The sequence below is a fragment of the Schistocerca nitens genome, chromosome 6, assembly GCF_023898315.1.
Source record: "Schistocerca nitens isolate TAMUIC-IGC-003100 chromosome 6, iqSchNite1.1, whole genome shotgun sequence".
Taxonomy (NCBI): domain Eukaryota; kingdom Metazoa; phylum Arthropoda; class Insecta; order Orthoptera; family Acrididae; genus Schistocerca; species Schistocerca nitens.
The window spans coordinates 221,845,534-221,869,874 of NC_064619.1; the positions used below are offsets into that span (position 1 = coordinate 221,845,534).

The 24,341-nt window shown below is 38.8% G+C and overlaps 1 protein-coding gene across 1 annotated transcript in view; it reads right to left on the reverse strand.

The window, feature by feature from the left end:
- The window catches only part of LOC126262445 (ran-binding protein 9), a 246,250-nt gene that overhangs the window by 12,336 nt on the left and 209,573 nt on the right, over positions 1–24,341 (reverse strand). Inside the window, exons 5-6 of the mRNA XM_049959097.1 lie at positions 20,518–20,630; positions 13,035–13,514 (exon numbers count right to left, since the gene is read on the reverse strand). Coding sequence (XP_049815054.1) covers positions 13,035–13,514; positions 20,518–20,630 — 593 coding nt within the window. The remainder of the gene's footprint in view (positions 1–13,034; positions 13,515–20,517; positions 20,631–24,341) is intronic.

Here is a 24,341-nt window from a genome sequence, read left to right on the forward strand (position 1 = left end):
GATGGATCAGAGCATGGGATATCAGATTCCTTAATCAGGCACGTGGGTTAGAAAATTTAAAAAAGGGAAATGGGTTGGTCAAATTGTAACAAATTTCCAAGGGCAGATGTGGACTGACCACAATCTATTGGTTACGAACTGTAGAGTAAAACTGAAGAAAATGCAAAAAGGCAGTATTTTAAGGAGATGGGACCTGGATAAACTGAAAGAACCAGACATAGTAGAGAGTTGCAGAGGGAGCATTAGGGAACAATTGCCAACAACAGGGGAAAGGAATGGTCAAATAGGTAAAAAGACAAGGGCTAGTAGGAATCCTTGGTTAACAGTATAGAAATATTGAATGTAATCAACGAAAGGAGAAAATATAAAAATGCAATAAATGAAGCAGGCGAAAGGGAGTACAAATGTCTAAAAAATGAGATTGACAGGATGTGCAAAATGACTAAACAGGAATGGCCAGAGAACAAATGTAAGGATGTAGAAGCATGTCACCAGGGATAATACAGATGCTGCCTACAGGAAAATTAAAGAGACCTTTGGAGAAAAAAGAACCACCTGTATGAATATCAAGAGCTCAGATGGAAAACCAGTCCTAAGCAAAGAAGAGAAAGCAGAAAGGTGGAAGGATTATATAGAAGGTGTATACATGGGAGCTGTAGTTGAGGGCTATATTATGGAAATGTAAGAGGACATAGATGTAGATGAAAAGGGAGATAAGATACTGCATGAAGAATTTGGGAGAGCACTGAAAGAACCAAGTCGAAACAAGGCCCCAGGAATAGACAACATTCCGTTAGAGCAACTGATAGCCTTGGGAGAGCCAGCCACGACAAAACTCTTCGATCTGGAGATGTATGAGACAGGCGAAATACCCTGAGACTTAAAGAAGCATATAATGATTCCAATTCCAAAGAAAGCAGGTGCTGAAAGATGTGAAAATTAACACACTATCAGTTTCATAATTCATGGTTGCAAAATACTAACACGAATTCTTTACAGAAGAAGAATGGAAAAACCACTAGAAGCAGACCTCAAGGAAGATCAGTCTGGATTCAGGAGAATGTACAAACATGGAAGGCATTACTGACTCTACGACTTCTCATAGAAGATAGGCTAAGGAAACGCAAACCTACGTTTATAGCATTTGTCGACTTAGAGAAAGCTTTTGGTAATGTTGACTGGAATACTCTCTTTAAAATTCTGAAGGAGGCAGGGGTAAAATACAGGGAGCGAAAGGTTGTTTACAATTTGTACAGAAACCAGATGGCAGAGTCGAGGGGCACGAAAGAGAAGCAGTGGTTGAGAAGGGAGTGAGAAACAGTTGTAACCTATACCCGATGTTATTCAACCTGTATATTGATTAAGCAGTAAAGAAAACAAAAGAAAAATCTGGAGTACAAATTAACATCCATGGAGAAGAAATAAAAACTTTGAGGTTTGCTGATGACATTGTAATTCTGTCAGATACAGCAAAGGACTTGGAAGAGCAGTGGAATGGAATGGAATGGACAGTGAAAGGAGGATATAAGATGAACAACAAAAGCAAAATGAGGATAATGGAAGGTAGTTGAATTAGATCAGGTGATGCTGAGGAAATTAGGTTAGGAAATGAGACACAAACAATATCAGACGAACTTCACTATTTGCGAAGCAAAATAACTGGTGATGGTCGAAATAGGGAGGACATAAAATGTAGATTCGTAATGGCAATAAAATCAGTAGAGAAATTTGTTAAAACCAAGTATAGATTTAGGTGTCAGAAAGTGCTTCCTGAAACTATTTCTACAGAGTGTAGCCATGTATGGAATTGAAACATGGACAATAAACAGTTTAGACAAGAATACAATAGAAGCTTTTGAAATGTGGTGCTACAGAAGAATGCTGGAGATCACATGGGTAGATCATGTAACTAACGAGGTGGTGCTGAATGGAATTGGGGAGAAGGGAAATTCATGGCACAACCTGACTACAAGAAGGGACTGGTTGGTAGGAAACATTCTGAGGCATCACGGGATCACCGATTTAGCACTGGAGGGAAACGTGGGGGTTGAAAGTTTTAGAGGGAAGCTGACAGATGAATACAGTATGCAGATTCAGAAGGATGTAGGTCGCAGCAGTTGCTCAGAGATGAAGAGGCTTGCACAGCATGGAGTAGCATGGAGAGCTGCATCAAACCAGTTTTTGGACTGAAGACCACAACAATGACAACAACAAGAAAAACAACAGCAGCGTTCAAAAGCGAAAAGTTGTCCTTCAAAGAACATCACTTGAGTCTCAACCCAAACAGCAAGGTCATCGGTCCCATCGGATTAGGGAAGTATGGGGAAGGTAGTTGGCCATGCCCTTTCGAAGGAACCATCCTGGCATTTGCCTGAATCGATTTAGGGAAACCACGGGAAACCTAAATCAGGATGGCTGGATGCGGGTTTGAACCGTCGTCCTCCCGAATGTGAGTTCCATGTGCTAACCATTGTGCCACCATGCCTGATTTAAGATTGAACTGAACTGTGATTGTAGCCTTTTCTTTATGTATTAGTTGGTGGTGTTATATATGACCTGCACTCTAGCACATATTGCAGTCTGTGTTTAACAGATGCTGAAGCACAGCACCACACAAGAGCTGGAGGGGCAACAGTGATACCAGCTTGGCTGAGAACTACGATGGGTGGGGAGGGGAGTGGTGAGCAGACAGCAGATTTTGTCATAGTGCCAACCAAGGAATCTATACCGCATACTTTGGCATTTTATGAACATGCACCACATTTAAAATGCAATTTGTCCAAATCCATTTGAATTGACTTTAAAACTGGACAAATACACAACAAAAGTACATATTTCTGCAGAAGGTGGTGAAAGTCGAGATAGGTGTCAGTGGTGCACTTAACATGTTTCCGGCAGCAATGTTGTCAATGCTGACCAAAGGAGACATATCAGCTGCTGTTCTATACAGCCAATGAGACAGCAGCAGGCAGACGTTATGTTTGGAAGCCAGAAACATTGAACATTCTCACGACAATATAGAAGTGAAATCCGATATGTATTTATGGGGGAAAAAAGGCAGCTGTGTTCTCAGGCCCTCCTATAATCACAACCTCAGGAATCCCAATGTATTCAGAAAGAACAGCCAAATATTTGTGACAACGAAGACAAATTTCACAATTGTAGTGATACCCCAGATGATAGGCTTAGGAAGCAAAAAAGATAGTGAAGATAAAAATTAATTAAACTGTTTCTTCTGTTTATATTATTTCTCCCTGTATTATCAAAAGGTAGGTAATGGACATGGTGTAAGTTTAGATTAGACATAATGCTAACATTTCAGGCATATACTTTATATTAATAAAACAGTTTGTAACTTTGATTAGTCAGAATATTTTTAAAAAATAGGGGTAGTCTTATATTCAGGGGTGTCTCACACACAGGTAAATACAGTAGGTAGAAAATAGAAAAATTTCATATTGGCAGATTTTTATAATTAGGTGGCAATGGCTGAAGAAGAAAAAAATTTCTTTTTTTTTTCTAGTTGGAAAAGTGCCGAAGTGGGACTAGATACACCTTCTGTTTTATTTTTTTATGATATGTAAACATATTTGGCTATATCTGAGAAGCAGTGGGATAATTAGATGATTTTGACTTGACACCATGCCAACAGATGCATAACATTTGCGGAATGAAGTTCGAGTGGCCCATCAGAACTAGCTTTTTAACTGTAGTTAGAAAATTACATTTTTCACGATTCTACACCATAAATTCGTAGCCCTTGTGAAAAACCCATAAGGTCAATGTTAAATATTCCCCAATTTTACATTTCTTCCTAGTAAGGCTTACCTTGATTCTAAGTTCTTAATCAATGTCTCGCTTGACTTCGTCCAGTTTTCTTCCTATTGATATTTGATGTGACTGAATGAGTTGTTGGAAAAACAAAAAAAACAAAATTGATGTCAATTGTTTTGGACCAAGCCAATATGGGACAAAGTGGCCCAGCTGCCACCTTTTCTTGTGAAGTTTATAGGTAACTCTCATTTATTTTTTTATTTTTTTTTTTTTGCATGTATTTCAGACATACTGTCTTCAGCACCACTATCAATCATCAACCTTTTATTGGCTGGCAACTTGTTAAGTCACCCAACAGCCAGCGCACCCACCACACTGCACTAACACATGTAAAATGAGATTGCCTGCTGGACCTATGGAGGGGGAGTGGCTCTTCAATGACGGGAGTATAGGTTGGGGTGAAACCATTTTGTGAAGTGCTGAAAATATACTTTTCATGCAGATGTGCTATGGCACAAATGTCACATGGGAATATAAAAAGGGTTTTGCAACAGCACATTTTAAAGATTTTTGTATTCAAATCTGACACAATACAGCTGTAAAAACTACACAGATTACTGACATATATATTTTGCACCACACACTGTAGATTGTAGATTGGCAGCAGTGATACAGGGTATGAGGTGAAACTGTAGTGCCCGAGGTTTCTTTCAAATTTTTCATTTTACACAGTATACAAAAATTCACTGAGCCAACTTCTAATAAGCTTGTAATGTACACGGGGGAAGTAAACCCACTTTCTCACGCGTCTGTTTCTCTCATCAAGCCTAAAATAACACTTTGATGTGGCAAGCATCTAAAGTGTACCTCATAAGAAAAACATTAAACAATAACAGCAATGGTGGCAAATTTTGTCATTAAGTAGATGTCTGCATTTATGCTCATGATTTAACCACTTAGCTGGTGTAATATTTTTGTTTAAATTCAGTATGTTCATCAAATTTTGCTTTTTTCTGGATGAACACAAAGAAAAGATCTCTCAAAAATGCATGTTTTGACATATAATTTATGGTCATAGCTTACTGTAAAATAGCTCGATTACCTTGTACCCAGATATCAATTTCAATTTTTTGATTAGTTTTTACTTGCTGTTACACACTGATGAAATTCATTACCACAAATTGTTGGATAAACACGGTAGTGTATAGTTAATTTCCTTCACTTATACAGATTTTCTACAAAATATTGGAGAGGATTACGATTTTCAATCAAATGGCCAAGTAAGTGTGTTTTTCTCAAATTTTTTTTTTTTTTAATGTTTTCCTTGATTCCGAATATTCCTCAGTTTTGCGTTTTTTAAGTCTGGACTGAATAAAAATATAAAATAGGGGTTTCATAGCACTGAACATTGTAATTGTGTGTGTGTGTGTGTGTGTGTGTGTGTGTGTGAGAGAGAGAGAGAGAGAGAGAGAGAGAGAGAGAGAGAGAGAGAGAGAGAGAGAGAAGTTCGAACCATTTCTGGACGGAACATTTTTTTTTTAACTGCCCTAATGTTCTTAGGCAAATTTTTAAAATGATTTGAGAAGCAATATTTATACAAATATATGCAGCCATTTTCAAAATATACTTTGTACACAATGGTGTCCACTGTATCTCAATCAACTCTCAAATCATTATACACAAAAAATCTTTCCTTACGTAATGCAGCTAAATGTGACTCCAATGCACACTCAATAGATGTAAAATTCACTGTGTTTCAATTCAACAATAAAATGTTTCATAAATTATGTTTATAATGATTTACAATCTCTGATCAACTGATAGTAACAAATTTATTTTATTTCTTTTTCTCGCATTCAGCATTGTCAGTTTCTTCTTTCCCAATAAAATCTGAACCTAGAACAACTGTTTTGTTGTCAAACTACTTTACCAGTGTTATCTCATCTGGGCTGCACATTCCTTCTAAAAATCCTCTTTTCTTTTTCAGTGCCTCCTTAATCAGCATTAGAGGAGGATAAGCAAAACTGTTGACTGATAATTACAGCAGCATAAGTGTTTTCTTGTTTCAGTGCTTGGAAAAGCTTGTATGAAGAAAATAAAAAACATCAAAATATAGTTTACACCTCTTCTCTCTTTTTATTCTCTGTTCTAACTGTAAAACTACTGTCGGTCCTTGCCCAAATGCCTCTAATAAGGATTCCTGAAGTTGAGTTGATGCTCTCTGATTAAGAATAATATAATCTTTGTCCTCCATTACCATACAACATGAACATTCTGACAATGCAATGCGTTGCCTTGGCCCTTACATTCTGTTTTCACAGAGAGCTGCACTGTAAATGGGATGGAAGAATGTTGGACTTATTGTGTAAGAATAATCACATTTTTAACACCATGTCCCAATACTTTCAAACTACAGGAAATTTTAGAGTTCTCATAATTATATGAAGTACATATAATGTTTTGAGAAATAAGGCAATGACACCACTTTATGTCCTTTCTTTCTAATAAAACCTGTTTTGTATAACTAATTTCTTTGTTGGCAACTTGATCACTTTCTTGACTCTCACTATAGTTTGTTGTCATTGTCATTATGCCTATCACTTTCATTATTTGGCAATATCTGGTCATTGGTTTCTTTCCTGTTTATTTTGTCAACCCCCACTCTCACTTTTTTCTTTTGAAGTACTTGTCTTTGTCTTTATTTTTGTATTTTATTCATCTCATAACATACATTCACAGATCATCCGATCATGCTGTACAGGAGGCACGTCAATTTTAGCCTTATGATATACATCATTACATAATGGTGTAACACTACTTTTTACCAGTACAGATTGACATTATTAAATTGTTTTTCTCATGATGATGATAACAGGAGGATCCTAATCAGGATGCAACTTTTCATCTTATAACAAATCAAAATATGACACCTTCCCATTCATAAGCCTCTCTAAAATGGTACCTGCATGTTAATAATTGGACCTAGAAGGCTTTGCAAATTTTCTGAACTGTAACACCACATAACCATTACTAGTAATACAACAGCCCTGTCTGTTTTGAAGAAATCTCAATCAAAGCTCATAGAAATTGCTTGAATAAGAAATAAATAGTTACAACAGGCTCTACATATCAAGTAAACACAAAAAGTTTCAGTAACATATTGTGCTCAAGACCTCATGGTTACAATTGTACACACTGAAAAACACAGGTTCTTCCTATGGACTGAAGTAATTAATTTCAAAATATTTACTGTTTTAATAAATAAACTGATCAGTCAACAATTATAATGCAAAATAACAACAACAACATTCAATTATACAGTAGAATAAAACTAATCAATCACTTACGTGTATTCTGTCGGTCACATCGTGCTGCACACTCCTACAGTCATTTGTTGATATTTTTATAGTGATGCACAACACGTGGCAGCATTTGTGCACGAGGAAAAGACTGAACATTCACAAATATAAGTACGAGGTTTCAACTAAGAAATAATTTCTGTTGCAGCTAAGAGACAGTAAAAATTAATGTACACAATTGTAGCTAGTGGGTCAGAATGGGTTAATCTGCAGGAAGTTTCACTGTAGTGAACATTCCACTGCAGAATTACTTTTTTGCTTAAAATATAAAATTTGCCAGAATAGTGAAAATTGAACAAAGTGACTATAATATGAACGACATGGTTTTTGTGAGAACTACTTTTATAGACAGCAGGTACTGAACAGGTCCTAAAATATCAGCAATGAATTGTTAACATTTGATAAATGTTTACAGTACACATTGCTTACAGTAAATGCTTCAAAACATTCCTATTCTTTATCTTCAAAAAGAAACAGAGTGGTCAACAGGAGTGAGAGAGACACTTAATGTGTAGCATTTGCTATGCTGTGAAAAACATGGGCTTGAAAAGCTGGAATGCAGTTGCTCATTTATAATGACTACGACATTCCTGGTGTTCAGTCCTTGGTAAAAATGATACAAACATATATTTATCCTGGACTTGTAACAAGACTCAGAGTAATGGTTATGAAAATAAAGTGACAACAGACTGTGTGCGGAGCTCCAACAAGTTGTCTGGTAGCAGCTTACAGAAATATCGGGTGGAACTCAGAAATTACCCAACAAAAATTTAATATCTGATGCTGTCTGCTTTAGTAAGTCTAGATTAGCAAAAGAAGCCTCACAAGATAGATGTTCCCAACACACCAGCTGTACTTCACCAATTTTGTCCATTATCACTAGATTTTCTTTTTGGTATATGACTCAGAAAGCTTGTAGAACAGCAGGAGAAAAATATTTTACACCAATGTGATAATGCAGAATGATAATGCCATTTGCTTTTGTGTCTTCAATAAATGTAGTTGTACAAACCTATGTGCAGATAATCTCAGAAACAATACATAAAGCCACCATCAGCATCTCAGTTCAGAGTTTATTATCAAATGACAATGAGATAAAGGTGTTGTCAATTCAGCATGAACAGACAAGATCTGTTACATGAACCGACCCTGGGCAATACTTCAATGTACTCCACATGCATACACATGCACATAGCTACTACAAAACTTGACCTGAAAACTTCCGTAGCCCTCACCCGCCTAATCCTTCACTTCCACATCAACTCAGTGCCAATGAACACACCCGTCAACTCCTATCCCTAATAAAAGTCCTCAATCTTTCCTCTCCCACATCCACACCGGCTGTTCAGAGCATCCTCCTACAGGCCAACTGCAAATTAGAACAGCATGCCACCCTCCACCTCAAAAAATTATCCAATCTCCTGGTCTCCCACCTCCGGAAAGGCAACTCACCCACCCTCCACAACCTTTCCAACAAACCTCAACCTCCTCTCATTGCACACAGACCAAGTCTCTCCCATCTACTCAATCTCCCATTTCCAGCTCCACTCCCCCCAAAACATCAAAATTCTAATCAACACAATCTGGAACCACAACACCCCAATTCAGTAGTTAACCTTTCCTCCAAACCTCTCTCCCATTCCGAAACCACTGTCCTATCCAAAGGCCTCACCTTCAGCCCCACTCCCAGATTCAACCAAACAGCCCTTGTCAAAGATTTACTGTCCTACACTTGTACTCTCTGCTGGAAATATCACTTTGCCATGAAGAAAAATGATCCTAATCCTACTCCTAATGATCCAACTCCCCAAGACACTATCCAAATTGAACCTGCCTGGAACAGTTCCGTCCTCCGTCACAGAGGGACCCACCTCCTCTTCCTCCAAATCACCCTCTCCGAACCTTCCAGGAATTTCTCACTTCCAGTCTTGCCTCTCAATCCTCCTTGAAAACCCTTAATCCTACTCCCAACATCACCACAGCTGAAGCCCAGGCTATCCGTGATCTGAAGCCTGACCGATCCATCGTCATTCTTCTGGCTGACAAGGGTTCCACGACCGTGGTACTTTATCGTCGGGAGTATGTGGCTGAGGGACTGCATCAGCTTTCAGACAACACTACGTACAAAGTTTGACAAGGTAATCCCATTCCTGATATCCAGGCGGAGCTTCAAGGAATCCTCAGAACCTTAGGCCCCCTACAAAACTTTTCATCTGACTCCATCAACCTCCTGACCCCACCGACACCCCGCACCCCTACCTTCTACCTACTTCCTAAAATTCACAAACCCAATCATCCCGGCTGCCCCATTGTAGCTGGTTACCAAGCCCCCACAGAACGTATCTCTGCCTACGTAGATCAACACCTTCAACCCATTACATGCAGTCTCCCATCCTTCATCAAAGACACCAACCACTTTCTCGAACGCCTGGAATCCTTACCCAATCTGTTACCCCCGGAAACCATTCTTGTAACCATTGATGCCACTTCCTTATACACAAATATGCTGCACGTCCAGGGCCTCACTGTGATGGAGCACTTCCTTTCACGCCAATCACCTGCTACCCTACCTAAAACCTCTTTCCTCATTGCCTTAGCCAGCTTCATCCTAACCCACAACTTCACTTTTGAAGGCCAGACATTCCAAGGGAACAGCCATGGGTACCAGGATGGCCCCCTCCTACGCTAACCTATTTATGGGTCGCTCAGAGGACGCCTCGTTGGTTACCCAAGCCTGCCAACCCCAAGTTTGGTACAGATTTATTGATGACATCTTCATGATCTGGGTCACAGTGAAGAAGAACTCCAGAATTTCCTCTCCAACCTCAACTCCTTTGGTTCCATCTGATTCACCTGGTCCTACACCAAATCCCATGCCACTTTCCTCGACGTTGACCTCCATCTGTCCAATGCCCAGCTTCACACATCTGTCCACATCAAACCCACCAACAAGCAACAGTACCTCCATTTTGACAGCTGCCACCCATTCCATATCAAACGGTTGCTTCCCTACAGCCTAGGTCTTCGTGGCAAACGAATCTTCTCCAGTCCTGAATCCCTGAACCATTACACCAGTAACATGAAAACAGTTTTTGCATCCCACAACTACCCTCCCGACCTGGTACAGAAGCAAATAGCTAGAGCCACTTCCTCATCCCCTCAAACCCAGAACCTCCCACAGAAGAACCCCAAAAGTGCCCCACTTGTGACAGGATACTTTCCGGGACTGGATCAGACTTTGAATGTGGCTCTCCAGCAGGGATACGACTTCCTCAAATCCTGCCTTGAAATGAGATCCATCCATCATGAAATCCTCCCCACTCCACCAAGAGTGTCTTTCCGCCATCGACCTAACCTTCGTAACCTCTTGGTTCATCCCTATGAAATTCCCAAACCACCTTCCCTACCCTTGTAACTGCCCCAGTGTAAGACCTGTCCCATGCACCCTCCCACCACCACCACCTACTCCAGTCCTGTAACCCGGAAGGTGTACACGATCAAAGGCAGATCCACGTGTGAAAGCACCCACGTGATTTACCAACTGACCTGCCTACACTGTGAAGCCTTCTATGTGGGAATGACCAGCAACAAACTGTCCATTCACATGAACGGACACAGGCAGACAGCGTTTGTTGGTAATGAGGATCACCCTGTGGCTAAACGTGCTTTGGTGCACGGCCAGCACATCTTGGCACATTGTTACACCATCCGGGTTATCTGGATACTTCCCACTGACACCAACCTATCAGAACTCCGGAGATGGGAACTTGCACTTCAATATATTCTCTCTTCCCGTTACCCACCAGGCCTCAACCTCAGCTAATTTCAAGTTGCTGCCGCTCGTACCTCACCTGTCATTCAACAACATCTTTGCCTCTGTACTTCCGCCTCGACTGACATCTCTGCCCAACCTCTTTGCATTTACATATGTCTGCCTGTGTCTTTATATGTGCCTATGGATATGTGTAGGTGTGCGCGAGTGTATACCTGTCCTTTTTTCCCGCTAAGGTAAGCCTTTCCGCTCCCGGGATTGGAATGACTCCTTACCCTCTCCCTTAAAGCCCACATCCTTTCGTCTTTCCCTCTCCTTCCCTCTTTCCTGATGAAGCAACCTTGGGTTGCGAAAGCTTGAAATTTGTGTGTGTGTGTGTGTGTGTGTGTGTGTGTGTGTGTGTTGTCTCTATCAACATACCAACGCTTTCGTTTGGTAAGTTACAGCATAGTTGTTTTTAGATATATTTTTCCCACGTGGAATGTTTCCCTCTATTATATTCATATCATAAATTTTACATTTATTTAGTTATGTAGTGAAACTGTTATTAATAGTTCATTCAATTATATGTTGACAGAATTTGAAATATTACTGAAGGATAAATGCCTACAGATGAGTGACAAACAAAACTAACAATATAGTGTAAAGAATCCAAAGAAAAAGAAGAAAAAGAAGAAGAAGAAGAAGAAGAAGAAGGAGGAGGAGGAGGAGGAGGAAAAGAAAAAGAAAGTGCCTCATCCACAGTTTGACTTGCAATATACAAAAAAAATTAATTTCTGAAATGATATTAGCTAAGAGCAGCAATAAATATTTGTCTCTTAACAATAAGATTTAATTACACTACATGATGGTTGTATGCCAATTGACTGTAAGGTCTCCCACAGCCACATCTGGCTTGCAAATGATAGCTGAATTCATACTACTAATAGAGGCCTCACACAAATGCTGACTTAATATACAGAGTAATTTCATAATGTCACAGACTTTCAGGGGTGATAGAGAAGGAGTAACTGTGTCAATTTCAGGTAAGGCACCCTGGTCCAGAAATGACTTTGTTCTGATACTTCTAACAGTGGAATACATGTGACACTGCTCTTGATGCTAAGAGTGTAGGGTAGGCAACTCTCAGAGGTGAACTATGAATAAAAACAAGAAAAATAGGTCTCATAAACATAGGGTCTAAAATGCATATCTTTAGAGCTATGAACACTTTTCAACTTCACTATTGTGAAACACATCTCTTCTCCTGAAGAAGTGGCCATAGCTCTTAAGGTATGCATTTACTGGATGTCTTTTTCTTGTTCTGGTCTACATTACGTCCTTGAAAAATATGGAAACCAAAGAGGTTGCAGTCGAAGAGTTGTGTTTCATAGTATTGAAGATGAACAAGAGATCATAGCTCCTAACGCATGCATTTTGGAGGCCATGTTTACTAGACTTTTTTTCTTGTTTCATTAGACACTAACAACGCTGAAAGTTGCCTACCCTACAGTCTTAGCAACAACAACACGAGTACAAGAAATTCCATTGCTAGATATATATGAATGATTTTCCTTATAACTTTCAAACTCAGCCATTTACAAACTAGGGTCCTTTATCTCAAACTGATACATTTACCCTTCACCATCATTCCTGAAAGTCTGTAAAATCATCACAGAATTACCCTGCATACTGATACATTCTTGTATAGTGTTTATATATTATGTACTTTAGCAACATATTTGCAATGAAGGTTTGTTCTTAAATATTTTATGAGACTACTGAAAAAATTAATGATTAGAAATGGGTTTAGCCACTGAAGCATTTTATGTAAATATGACACTGCAATTAAATATTGCTGAAACACATGAAAGAAATTATCAAGTCTGTAAATGTTTGTATATTTCACTGAAACATGTGAAAGAAATTCTCAAGTCTGCAAATGTGTATTTATTTCTTTTCGTTTTCACTCTTCTGCTTTTAATGACAAACAAAGGGACTTCAGCTCAAAGTCAAGTCCATCACCTTTCACACTTTACGACGACAACAACAACAACGCTCCATTTGTTTGTCAAGTATGGTCAGTTACACACATATAGAGGTTTGTATGATTCATTTGAGATGTTTAACTTTTAAAACAAACAGCTCACCCATTTCCTCCTCCTGAATTTCTTCTTCAAGCCGATGACTACTGCCATTTTGGTAACCATTCGTGGAGTGGCCATTCCTAGGCTCCTCCATGTCAATATCGGCATCGCCGGCACATGGTGGTGGACGGATGATTTCACTGCTGCCATTCATTGCCATGTTCATATTATTGAGGTTGTTTTCTTCCACTGTATTTCTCCTGGCTTTTCCAACTTGCTGACTTGACGAATTTGAAGGTGGTGATGGTTGAGGAGGCGACGTAGGTGGTGGGGCCAAGTGGTGTGGAGGCGAGGAAAACGGTTGCCCTCTAGGGCAACGTGGTGGGCAGACTTCCGAGTCGGAGCCGTTCACCATCTCTACAAATTGCCTACACTTTAGCAGGAACAGAAGATTCTGATCTCGTTCCAGCAGACCTGGGTACAACTCGCTTGTTGTTTCAATTGCTTCACCCATACGTCCTGCCAGCACCAGTTTTAAAATTCCTAGAAAATAAAAAAGGAGACACTAAAAAAATTCAATATTGGATAGTAACAGAAACAATATGAAAAATGAAGGAAATGGTTTTCACTCAGTAGTGGAGTCAACTCAGTTTCATTCAGTGAAGCAAGAATCAATGCTGTTACCATATACACTAATAACTAATTAATTAAAGATTCTTAAAAATTTATGTGACTTAATTGGAGTCTTAAATTAAGCTTTTTTACAACCTACAATTATGATAAAACCTGCGTAACTCTTTCCTTTTTTTTAATGTAATGTATCAGTTAATGGCTATCTATTAAGACACTGATCATCTCAAATTTTACAAAACCTTTAAGCAACACAACACTACATGGGTTTAACGGCACTACTTAGAAACTAGCTTTTTGGTATCAATTAAAAACACAGAGCATATATAGGAACAAAGGGGGAGGTAGGGAGAGGGGGGACCTGAAGTGGAACAACATAAATCCGCACCTCAAAATAAACAAACCTGGAGGTGATGTGTGTGTAACTATGTTCTGAAATATAGCTAAGCATAAAAAAGCTGTAAGAAATGGTTCACAGTTAAGTCACAAGTATGCTTATAGGATAGAGTGCTGTTCCTAGAAAGTGCCTTAAATCTCTTGGATACGAAAAAAATTGCAGAAAGAAAACTTGTGAAACTGATGGAAGTATGCCATCTGCATTTATTGTTATGTCCTGTTGATTCTTGCATATAAGGAATATCCCCATGTAATCCTCATTAACAAAGTAGAACAGATTCTAAGAAGTGGGTGAACAAAGACTGGACTGATTTCTGTTTTCTGACACTTTACAGATTACTATCTGTCAACTAAATCGAGGGAGACATAAATCTAGTTAGCATCATCATCAGCTGAGTTTTTGTAATTCAACATGATTTCAACATCAAGTCCATGAAATGCAGGTTGAGTGAATCTGAAACAGTCTAACAATGCATTCCAAATTTAGGGTCTTCAATACAAATGGAGCAAAAATTCAGAGAAACATATGGTAAATATGAGTTAGCACACGGACAGCTTTACATCTAGAGAGTAATGAAATCATGGGTACTGCAATACCAAGGTTTCATTCTTTCAGGTAACTTCTTGTACAAGGTAATATTTTATAAGCAAACAGGGAAGTTAAACACCTTTGCCTAAAATGGAAAAAATCTGAGTCATTCACTTTTTTAAAATATATTTTGATGATCAGTTTCAATCTGGTACACAGATGATCTTCAGATCTAAAACTAGTGTTGCACAGCACAGTTTGTTCAAAAGAATGCAGGTGTACTATGATCTGCTGCACTAGTTTTGGGTCTGAAGATCAGCTGGAAGAAATGCAGGTCATAGGAACACCATAAAATTCAATAGCTCCCATATGATTTATGTTGTATGGATTCTCTCCTCAAACACCAGACTGACTGAACCTCATAATTTTGCACAGTTGTTCGAGCACATCATGTGGCCCCTCAGTCACTACAGCACGAGATTTTACCGTTCACCTTTCCTGTTTTGGTCCTAATTTGCATTGTTTCTCTTGTTCACTTCCTACATTCCTACAATATTAACAATAGCAATTGCCACTTTCTCCTACCCACGTAACCCTGTTTCCCTTTTAACTATCCCATCTTAGTTTAGAACCTATCGCACCCCAACAAGAAAAGCACATGTTGGAAAATGGCAATTTCAATTTATATCACTGAAAAATGTGTGAAAGGCTCCAACATACATGTAAAATACAATGTGATTTACTGCCAATAGCACTTACTTGAAATTTAAAGGAACCTTGTACTATTTCAAAATACGATTTATGGAATTTATTCTTTAAGTCAAGTTTTCTCAAGTAGGTCTATTTCATTTTAGTGTTGTGTCACTATAGTTCTGGAAGAATGTGTACATAGGTGTAAGCTTCCCTCTCTGGAGCAAAACAAGAAAGGAAACAAGGAACCTAAATCAGAATGTAACATACCACCAACATTGAAGTTGAACTGAGGGAATGAAATTAGCCTTCTGTACTTTAAGAAGTTGCCTTAGAATTCATCTGAAGAAATTAATGAAAATCTAAATCAGAATGGTGAAACTAATTCCAAAAATTGGGTGCAGTGTGTTAATCACCATGGTACCTTTCTCAGTAGGAGAAAAAAGATCAAAAGATCAAAAGACTTAACAGTCATTGTCAGTTCTTATGTGCCTCTCTACTTCACAGGATTTGTTTGGATGATAACTTTTTATTACTTTCCAAACCATTATTTATATACTGTCCATGGCTCAAAATTACTGTCTATATTTAAATTCTTTTCTATCACAAGTCCACAAATTGTTCCACACATTAAATGATAAATATAATTCATTCACAACTTCTTATCTGTTCCGCTACAGATCTAAATCTTTGAAATGATGAGCTACGGGGTATAAACTGGGTCTCATCACTTTAAAAGTCATAAGATGCATTTTTGGCAGACATTTGCAGTTTAATTTTCACAGTTCATAGATACAATCAGCCCCAACAAATACTGCTAAGTGTCAATGGAAAATACTGGTCTGATCCTTGTTACAAACCAAATGTTTGCTACAGGAACTGTACATGCCCAAACATTAGATCAGCCCAAATAGTCTACTGCTTTATTCTGTTTAATCATATGAATAATCAGGGACAGCAAAACATGACCCGCCAGTACTCCAGCAGATACTGAGTAGCATTGATGCATTGCAGTAGCAGACATACATATCAGCACCTGCCAGCATAGGGAATGGGACAAGTCTGGTATAGACGACGTACCAGACAAATTTTTACAGATACGTGGAACCAGACATATCATTATAATCAATATAACATGAGACTAAAATAAGATAGCTCCATCAAACTGGCAATTCTACTCGCATTAATAAAATCATTTTGTTTGCAATGAGAAACAGACCTACATCATTAGTTGAACCTGGGCATCACATAAAAAAGGTGTCGAGTAGAATTTGTTTGGACTGACTCTACACACTGTAAAAACAGAACTGCGTATATCTGCCAAATTTCCAGACTAAATTCACTTAATGACTTATGATAGGCATGGGGTGTATCGGTCACCACAGATGGAGAGAAAATCACCCATAAGTAAGTAGAGCCCTACAAATTCTGAGGACAGTAGTATTCCACCCTATTTCAACTCCCACTCTGAGGAATACCGTACATACATGAATAATCTAGGCATATTTTTTCTCCCGCATTTAAGGATGAGAAACTAGGCTGTGCACACTAATTGTAATAAGGTTCGTACTGTTCCTCCTTCAACAATAGATCCCATTACACTACAGTGTTGTTGCAGCCTCAGTCTGTGATGTGTCAGTAGCATGTTAGAAGTGAAGTATTAACCATTCGTTAATAAGTTAACATGCACAGTGTCTGTTACAGTGGACAGCTGTTAACAGTTGCTTCTCTGGTGTTTTCAGTCAGCCTGAGGCTATACATGAATGCAGTCCACTGCAGGGGGCACTCCCTACTGGTGTTGTGCCCAGCATGCACTAGCAACCTCATTATTGATAGAAAATGCCACAGAAATGACCTTAACAGCTGTCCACTGCAGTGAAAGCCATGCACCACAGAATTAATTATGACTTTTAAGTTATCATTATTGCCCATACACAACTAAAGAAAAACTTGTAGTTATTGAAAAGGCAGAGAATAGTGGAAACTGTGTAGTTGGAGCATATACTGTATTCAAACATTATGAATCACCTCGAAGGGAACAATCTATTGATACGTAATCAGCATGGTTTCAGAAATTCATCGTTCTTGTGCAACGCAGCTAGCTCTTTATTCGCACGAAGTAATGGCCGCTATCGACAGGGCATCTGAAGTTGATTCCGTATTTCTAGATTTCCGGAAAGCTTTTGACACCGTTCCTCACAAGCGACTTCTAATCAAGCTGCGGGCCTATGGGGTATCGTCTCAGTTGTGCGACTGGATTCGTGATTTCCTGTCAGGAAGGTCGCAGTTTGTAGTAATAGATGGCAAATCATCGAGTAAAACTGAAGTGATATCAGGTGTTCCCAAGGGAATCGTCCTGGGACCTCTGCTGTTCCTGATCTATATAAATGACCTGGGTGACAATCTGAGCAGTTCTCTTAGGTTGTTCACAGATGATGCTGTAATTTACCGTCTAGTAAGGTCATCCGAAGACCAGTATCAGTTGCAAAGTGATTTAGAAAAGACTGCTGTATGGTGTGGCAGGTGGCAGTTGACGCTAAATAACGAAAGGTGTGAGGTGATCCACATGAGTTCCAAAAGAAATCCGTTGGAATTCGATTACTCAATAAATAGTACAATTCTCAAGGCTGTGAATTCAAGTACGTACCTGGGTGTTAAAATTACGAACAACTTCAGTTGGAAAGACCACATAGATAATATTGTGGGGAAGGCGAGCCAAAGGTTGCGTTTCGTTGGCAGGACACTTAGAAGATACAACAAGTCCACTAAAGAGACAGCTTACACTACACTCGTTCGTCCTCTGTTAGAATACTGCTGCGCGGTGTGGGATCCTTACCAGGTGGGATTGACGGAGGACATCGAAAGAGTGCAAAAAAAAAAAAAAAAAAAAAAAAAAAAAAAAAAAAAAAAAAAAAAAAAAGAGGGCAGCTCATTTTGTGTTATCACGTAGTAGGGGAGAGAGTGTGGCAGATATGATACGCGAATTGGGATGGAAGTCATTACAACAAAGACATTTTTCGTCGCGGCGAGATCTATTTACGAAATTTCAGTCACCAACTTTCTCTTCCGAATGTGAAAATATTTTGTTGAGCCCAACCTACATAGGTAGGAATGATTATCAAAATAAAATAAGAGAAATCAGAGCTCGAACAGAAAGGTTTAGGTGTTCGTTTTTCCCGCGCGCTGTTCGGGAGTGGAATGGTAGAGAGATAGTATGATTGTGGTTCGACGAACCTTCTGCCAAGCACTTAAATGTGAATTGCAGAGTAGTCATGTAGATGTAGAAGTACAATGTGAGCAAGTGTTACATTCAAAATTGGTGAAAAAACAAAATGCGGCTTCAAGAAATGAACAGTAACTGCGAGGCATTTTGCAGCTGAAAAGGGAAGCAGCTGGACCATAAAAAGAAGACTCCACAATTGTGTAGATACAAAGTGACAATTTTGATTTGCAATGACAAGTGAAATGTGCTAAATCAAAATAATGGCTTTACCCAAAGAACTAGGCATCACCGTTTTCAAAGCTAGCCAGGGTTGCTTATCAAGATCTTTCTTTCGAAATGGATTCGGCTTCCGGAAGGAAACTACTATCACTCAACAGCTTCCAGAGGATTTTGACGAAAAAGTAGTAAATTTTAATCGCTACCTCAAATTTGTGCATCCAACATTCCTATACATAATCGCAAATTGGTAATGCAGATCAAATGACTGCCTATTTTAAGATACCACTTAACACCACTGAATATGAATGGGAAATACAGCATCATGATATGAAATGGCAGTAATGAAAAGCAAAAGTGTTCTGTGATTACATGTGTAACTGGAGGTGGACGGAAGCTACTACCTTATGTGATATTTAAAAGGAAAACTAGTCTGAAAATACCATGAAAGGCACACTGGTCAAGAGTGAATCTGAAATGGTGAAATGATAATGACCTTACAGTTGACTGGGTGATGCATGTTTGGCAACATTGCACTGGTGCATTACTGAATTTAAGAAATTGTTTGTCCTGGACAGCTTCTGTGGACATACAACTGAGAAAGTGTGAGAGAAGTCACAAAAAGGAAAAACTGACTTGATCATTGTTCCTGGATGTCTAACATCTGTACTGAAACCACTAGATGTGCATATAAATTGGCCTTTCAAAGCTGCGCTTAGACAGAGATATATGCAATGGATGGCAGATGAAAACCACAAGTTCATGCCGAGTGGAAAAAAATCAAGATGCCAGATTGGTCCTTACCGCTAGTGACGATGATTAACAGAATCATTATGTTCAAATATTTTTTCTATAAATAAAATCCTAGTTAAAGCCCCCTCAAAATTAAGATGCTTGGATTATTTTATGTCATGGATTATTCTTGTATATACAGTAGATGTGATGATATTACATTAAAAAGCTATTCTTGCATGCCTTACAACTTAACAGTAAATAAATAATTAATATGGAAGTTTCAACTGCAAAATTCACATTAGCTCATATACTGAATTCTGCCACTAATGAATATTCAACTACTCAGACAAAACTTTAATTTTTTTGTGTCTTCCATACATCAATATACAAGTAATTTCAGAATGGACAGTTTCTATATTTAAAGACATGAGTAAAAGCTCCCAGCAGCTCACACTCAAGACGACGATGATGGTGCAGGTGCTGATGAGGATATTGATAATGATGATAATAAATAATAATAATAATAATAATAATAACAGAAGCAGTAGTAGTAGTAGTAGTAGTAGTAGTAAATTATTCAGCATACTTCAAATGTTCTATATATAACGCAATTCAGTACAACTGTACAAACAACAATAACAACAACAACAACAACAACAACAACAACAGGATTGTCGAATCCATCGTACATGCATATAGGCTAATTGAATTAACAGTTCATCAATGATAGCTTTTATCCATGCTGTAAGTAAAATAATGAAAAGGTACACCTTAAGAAATTTTATTACTATCTAGCTAGCTACTCTCCATTATGTCAGAAAATACACTATTTTCTCACAACAGTTCTTGCTAAAAAATTTCCAAGTTTTAAGGTTTACAAGTTCACTGTTTTTATTCCCAGTTAAGCTTTTTTTGTGGGTGATCTAATTCAATTAAGGGCTAATATCAAGTTGAATAAAGACTATTTCAAGTGCAGTTTATCTTTCCATTTTCTCTGTCTAAAAATCAAGATGTTATATTGGCTCTGAAAGGGCAAGGCAAGTTATAAGAAACAAGTAAAAGAAAGATCCTTTGGTACAGGTAAACGGCAACTGGAATAACCTACAAATTATCAAAGTACCACTCACGCTGCCTATTTTTAATTGATGTTAGATCTTCTTCGAAGACCTGTCCTGTGCCATTTGCAAATGACTCAGCTGTTGCACAGTACCCATGATGCACAAGGTAAGTTGATACCATCCTGTAGAGACAGAAGCAAAGATTACAAATACATCTTACTTATGCAGTAATTAAAAATTAAGGGCCGGAACATGACGTAATTTTGATATTTTGTAATTTATGTTTATTCAGAATTCTGCAATTAAAAGTGGTGCAATGACAGAACACTTTAAAGTAATCATCATACATTTCTTGCTCAATAAGTATGTATACTATGAAAAGGTACTGTATGTGACAGAAATATTGCCAAATTATAGCAAACTGGTGTACAAGTGTAATTCATGTCTAGATTACATGTTGTTTGGGAGAAAGACTTCTCTGAAAAAGTATGTCGCTGAACTAGAGCCCCACACTCTCAGTACTGGACAGTGAACAAGTTCTACTTTTTCCTCTTATTGAACAAAACTTCTTTTTTTCTTTTCTTTTAACTTCAAACAGAACTGTTGGAGACAGATTTTGGCCATCAAAAACATGTCATTACTGTATTGTGACCTACATACCTACTTTTCACAAGGTAACCTCTTTTTTTACAATTATTTATTATACTTTACTTATTTACTGATCAATTAACCATATCTAATACTAAGACTGACTGGAAAATCCTACAAGTACTAGCATGAGGGCTTCTAATAAGCAATTCATGTGTGACTCAATGTCGCTCCCCCCCCCCCTCCCCCCTCCGCCACTTCCCCTTCCTTTCCACGTATTTATTATTTTTACAGTCCCATACTAACTATAGTAGAAGGACATTATATTTATATTATCTGCATAGGTTTGACTAACATAACACACAATGTTTGACAGTAAATCACAAGACAAATAAGAAACAATGAAGGAAGTATGGAAGGAAGATTACAGTTTAATATTCCACCAATACCAGGGACATTAAGAGATGGAACATAAGTTTGGACTGTATCAAGGGTGAGGAAGGAAATCGACCCTGCCCTTTCACATTAACCATCTACATCTGCATCTACATCCATACTCCGCAAGCCGCCTGACGGTGTGTGGCGGAGGGCACCTTGAGTACTTCTATCGGTTCTCCCTTCTATTGCTTGAAGCAATATGGGGAAATCACGTGAAACCTAAATCTGGATGGTCTGGCGCAGATTTTGAACTATCGTCGTCCCACATGCAAGTCCAGTGTGCTAACCACTGGACCACTCTGCTCGGAAAATATGAAAGCGGTCAAATGAAAATGGGCAAATAAATTTAAGAGGCTTCACAGTGCATCTTTTAGGTGTCCTCTTCTGTGGAATTTACCTCACTTTTTCACACAACTTCTAAAAATATGGTTATTAAATTTTTCACACCTGATACTCATTGACATTGTTTTGCTATCACCCAAATGTACATCACCGCAACTTTGGATAATTACAGACATCACTTTTATTTACAACACTGGTTCATTTGCACATATGAACTTCGTATTAAGATTTCAGATTTATACCAAACGAAGAGCCACAACCAGAAAAGTTTTATACTATAAATGTAATACAGCTTAACTCCACTGCTGAGTCAAAGCAATTTCATCCATATTTCATATTGTACACATACTCTGATCTACAAAAAACAGACAAAAGTTTTAAAACATTACTCACATTCTGTGGCTGTGTTGAGCAGAAAATTACTTCTTAAAAGTAATGCTTTCTTGTGTGTTATATATATGGTCATTACTGGCATGAATGGAATGTTTTCCTTACCTTTCTACATGGACATGAAAGATCTTGAGCTGTACTTTTGCTTGCTGCAGAAATATGCTTTTATGTTCTGCCACGTTGACTGCTACACTTCACAGTACAAACCTGAGGTGATGAGCAAGTTGTACTCTGAGTGACCAGTGAAAAGGAATACTAGAGGAGTTTTGGTGAGAGGATAATCAGAACAAGGTGATGCACACAGTACTATATTCTCAGAACCACACGAATACAGAAGATTATCTCATGCATACACACTGTGTGGGTGGCAAATAAGAAAGATATCAAATGAAAATGTGTGTGTGTGTGAAGGTCAATTGCTTGCAACACGTTCACACAACAACAATACACCAGATCTTTTGAACAACCCTTCCTGTCCAGTGCCTTGTTTAGTTTGCAAATGCTGGGACAGTGATATGGTACTTTAATGTTGTGGAGAACCAACGTTATTTGTATATACACAGTCCACTCACATTAATGTGACCACCACCTATATTTGATGTCAAAGTGCAACGACCATTCTCGGATCACAGGAGGCAACACTAGCAGTGGACGGTGTATAAAGCATATTGGGGTGATGTGGAAACAGTGCAGTCATAATTGTAATGTGGAAATGGAGTACTTATATTACATCCATAAGAGCATAATCAACAGTTATCGTGCCAGGGGTGGAAGCATTTCACAAATGGCTAAGTTTGTAAACTGTCTGCTTCCACCATGGTTAAAGAATCCCACACATGGCAAATTGGCTCTGTCCAAAACCATTACTGAGGCAACTGTGGTGCACTAGAAGCCATAGATGATACGGGTTAACGATGGCTGCAGAGGTGTAAGGTGAACAGATGTGCATCTGGTGAGTAACTGACCCCCCAGATGAACCAGGGAGCTACAAACATTGTCTGCTCAATGACCGTTCCACAAACACTGCTTTGTATGCATCTCCTCAGCAGGCACCTGGTTCACGCACCCATGCTACCTGGTGTTCACTGGCAACAAAGGTTGGAATTTGCATGCCAATACTGCAACTGGACATCCACTGAGTGGTGACAGGTGGCCTCTTCAGATGAATTGTTTTATGCTTCAATGTACAGATAACCTTTGAAGTGCATGGCCCCGCAACAATTGGTGGAAATGTCTACGGTGGAGGATGGAGCATTATGATCAAGGGAATGTTTCTGTCGCATTTTCTGGGTGATTTAATCATTCTGGAAGGCATAATTGTTCTACACAAGTATGCATCTATCTTTAGAGACTGTGTCCACCACTATATGCAGTTTGTTTTCCCTCAGCACAACGGCATCTACCAACAGAACAATGCAACACATCACACAGCTTGCTGTGTACGTAAGTGGTTCAAAGAGCACCAGGGTGAGTGTACTGTACTCCCGTGGCCACCAAACCTCCCGCATTTAAACCCAATCAAGCATCTACGTTACCATTTCTATCGGGTTATTTGCACCTCAACCGAGAAACCTAGTGTAGCAGGCCACAGGGCTAGAGTTGGCATGTCTTTACATCCCTATCAGTAGCTTCCAGAACCACATTGACACACTTCCTGCACTGCAAAAGGTAGTTATTCAGGCTTTTGACAGGTGGTCACATTAATGTGACTCAATCATGTATTTACCCACAAATGGTGGAACCCCTGTACAATATCTGTCTGTGTCGAGTGCACTGCATGGTCAAATGTGTCGTGACATTTTGAAGTGTTTGCCATCACCATGTATCTGAGCTGGGACATGAGATCCAGCCTGGTATTTACCGAGGTGGATGTGGAAAATGGTCTACAAACCACATCCTTGCTGGATATCCTTACAACAAAGTCTATCATAATTTGTGACAACATGTGCGCCAGAGTAAAGAACAGCAGTGTGATCAGAAACGAATTACTCTATTTTAGCAGATCATATTTACTGATGTGCACATGCTAGAAAATGGGGGGAAAAACCGAATATACCAAACTGCACAGCTTTTTTGCTATGGTACTACAACAAAAAGAAATCCATTACCGTACAACTACACTATTGATGACGAAC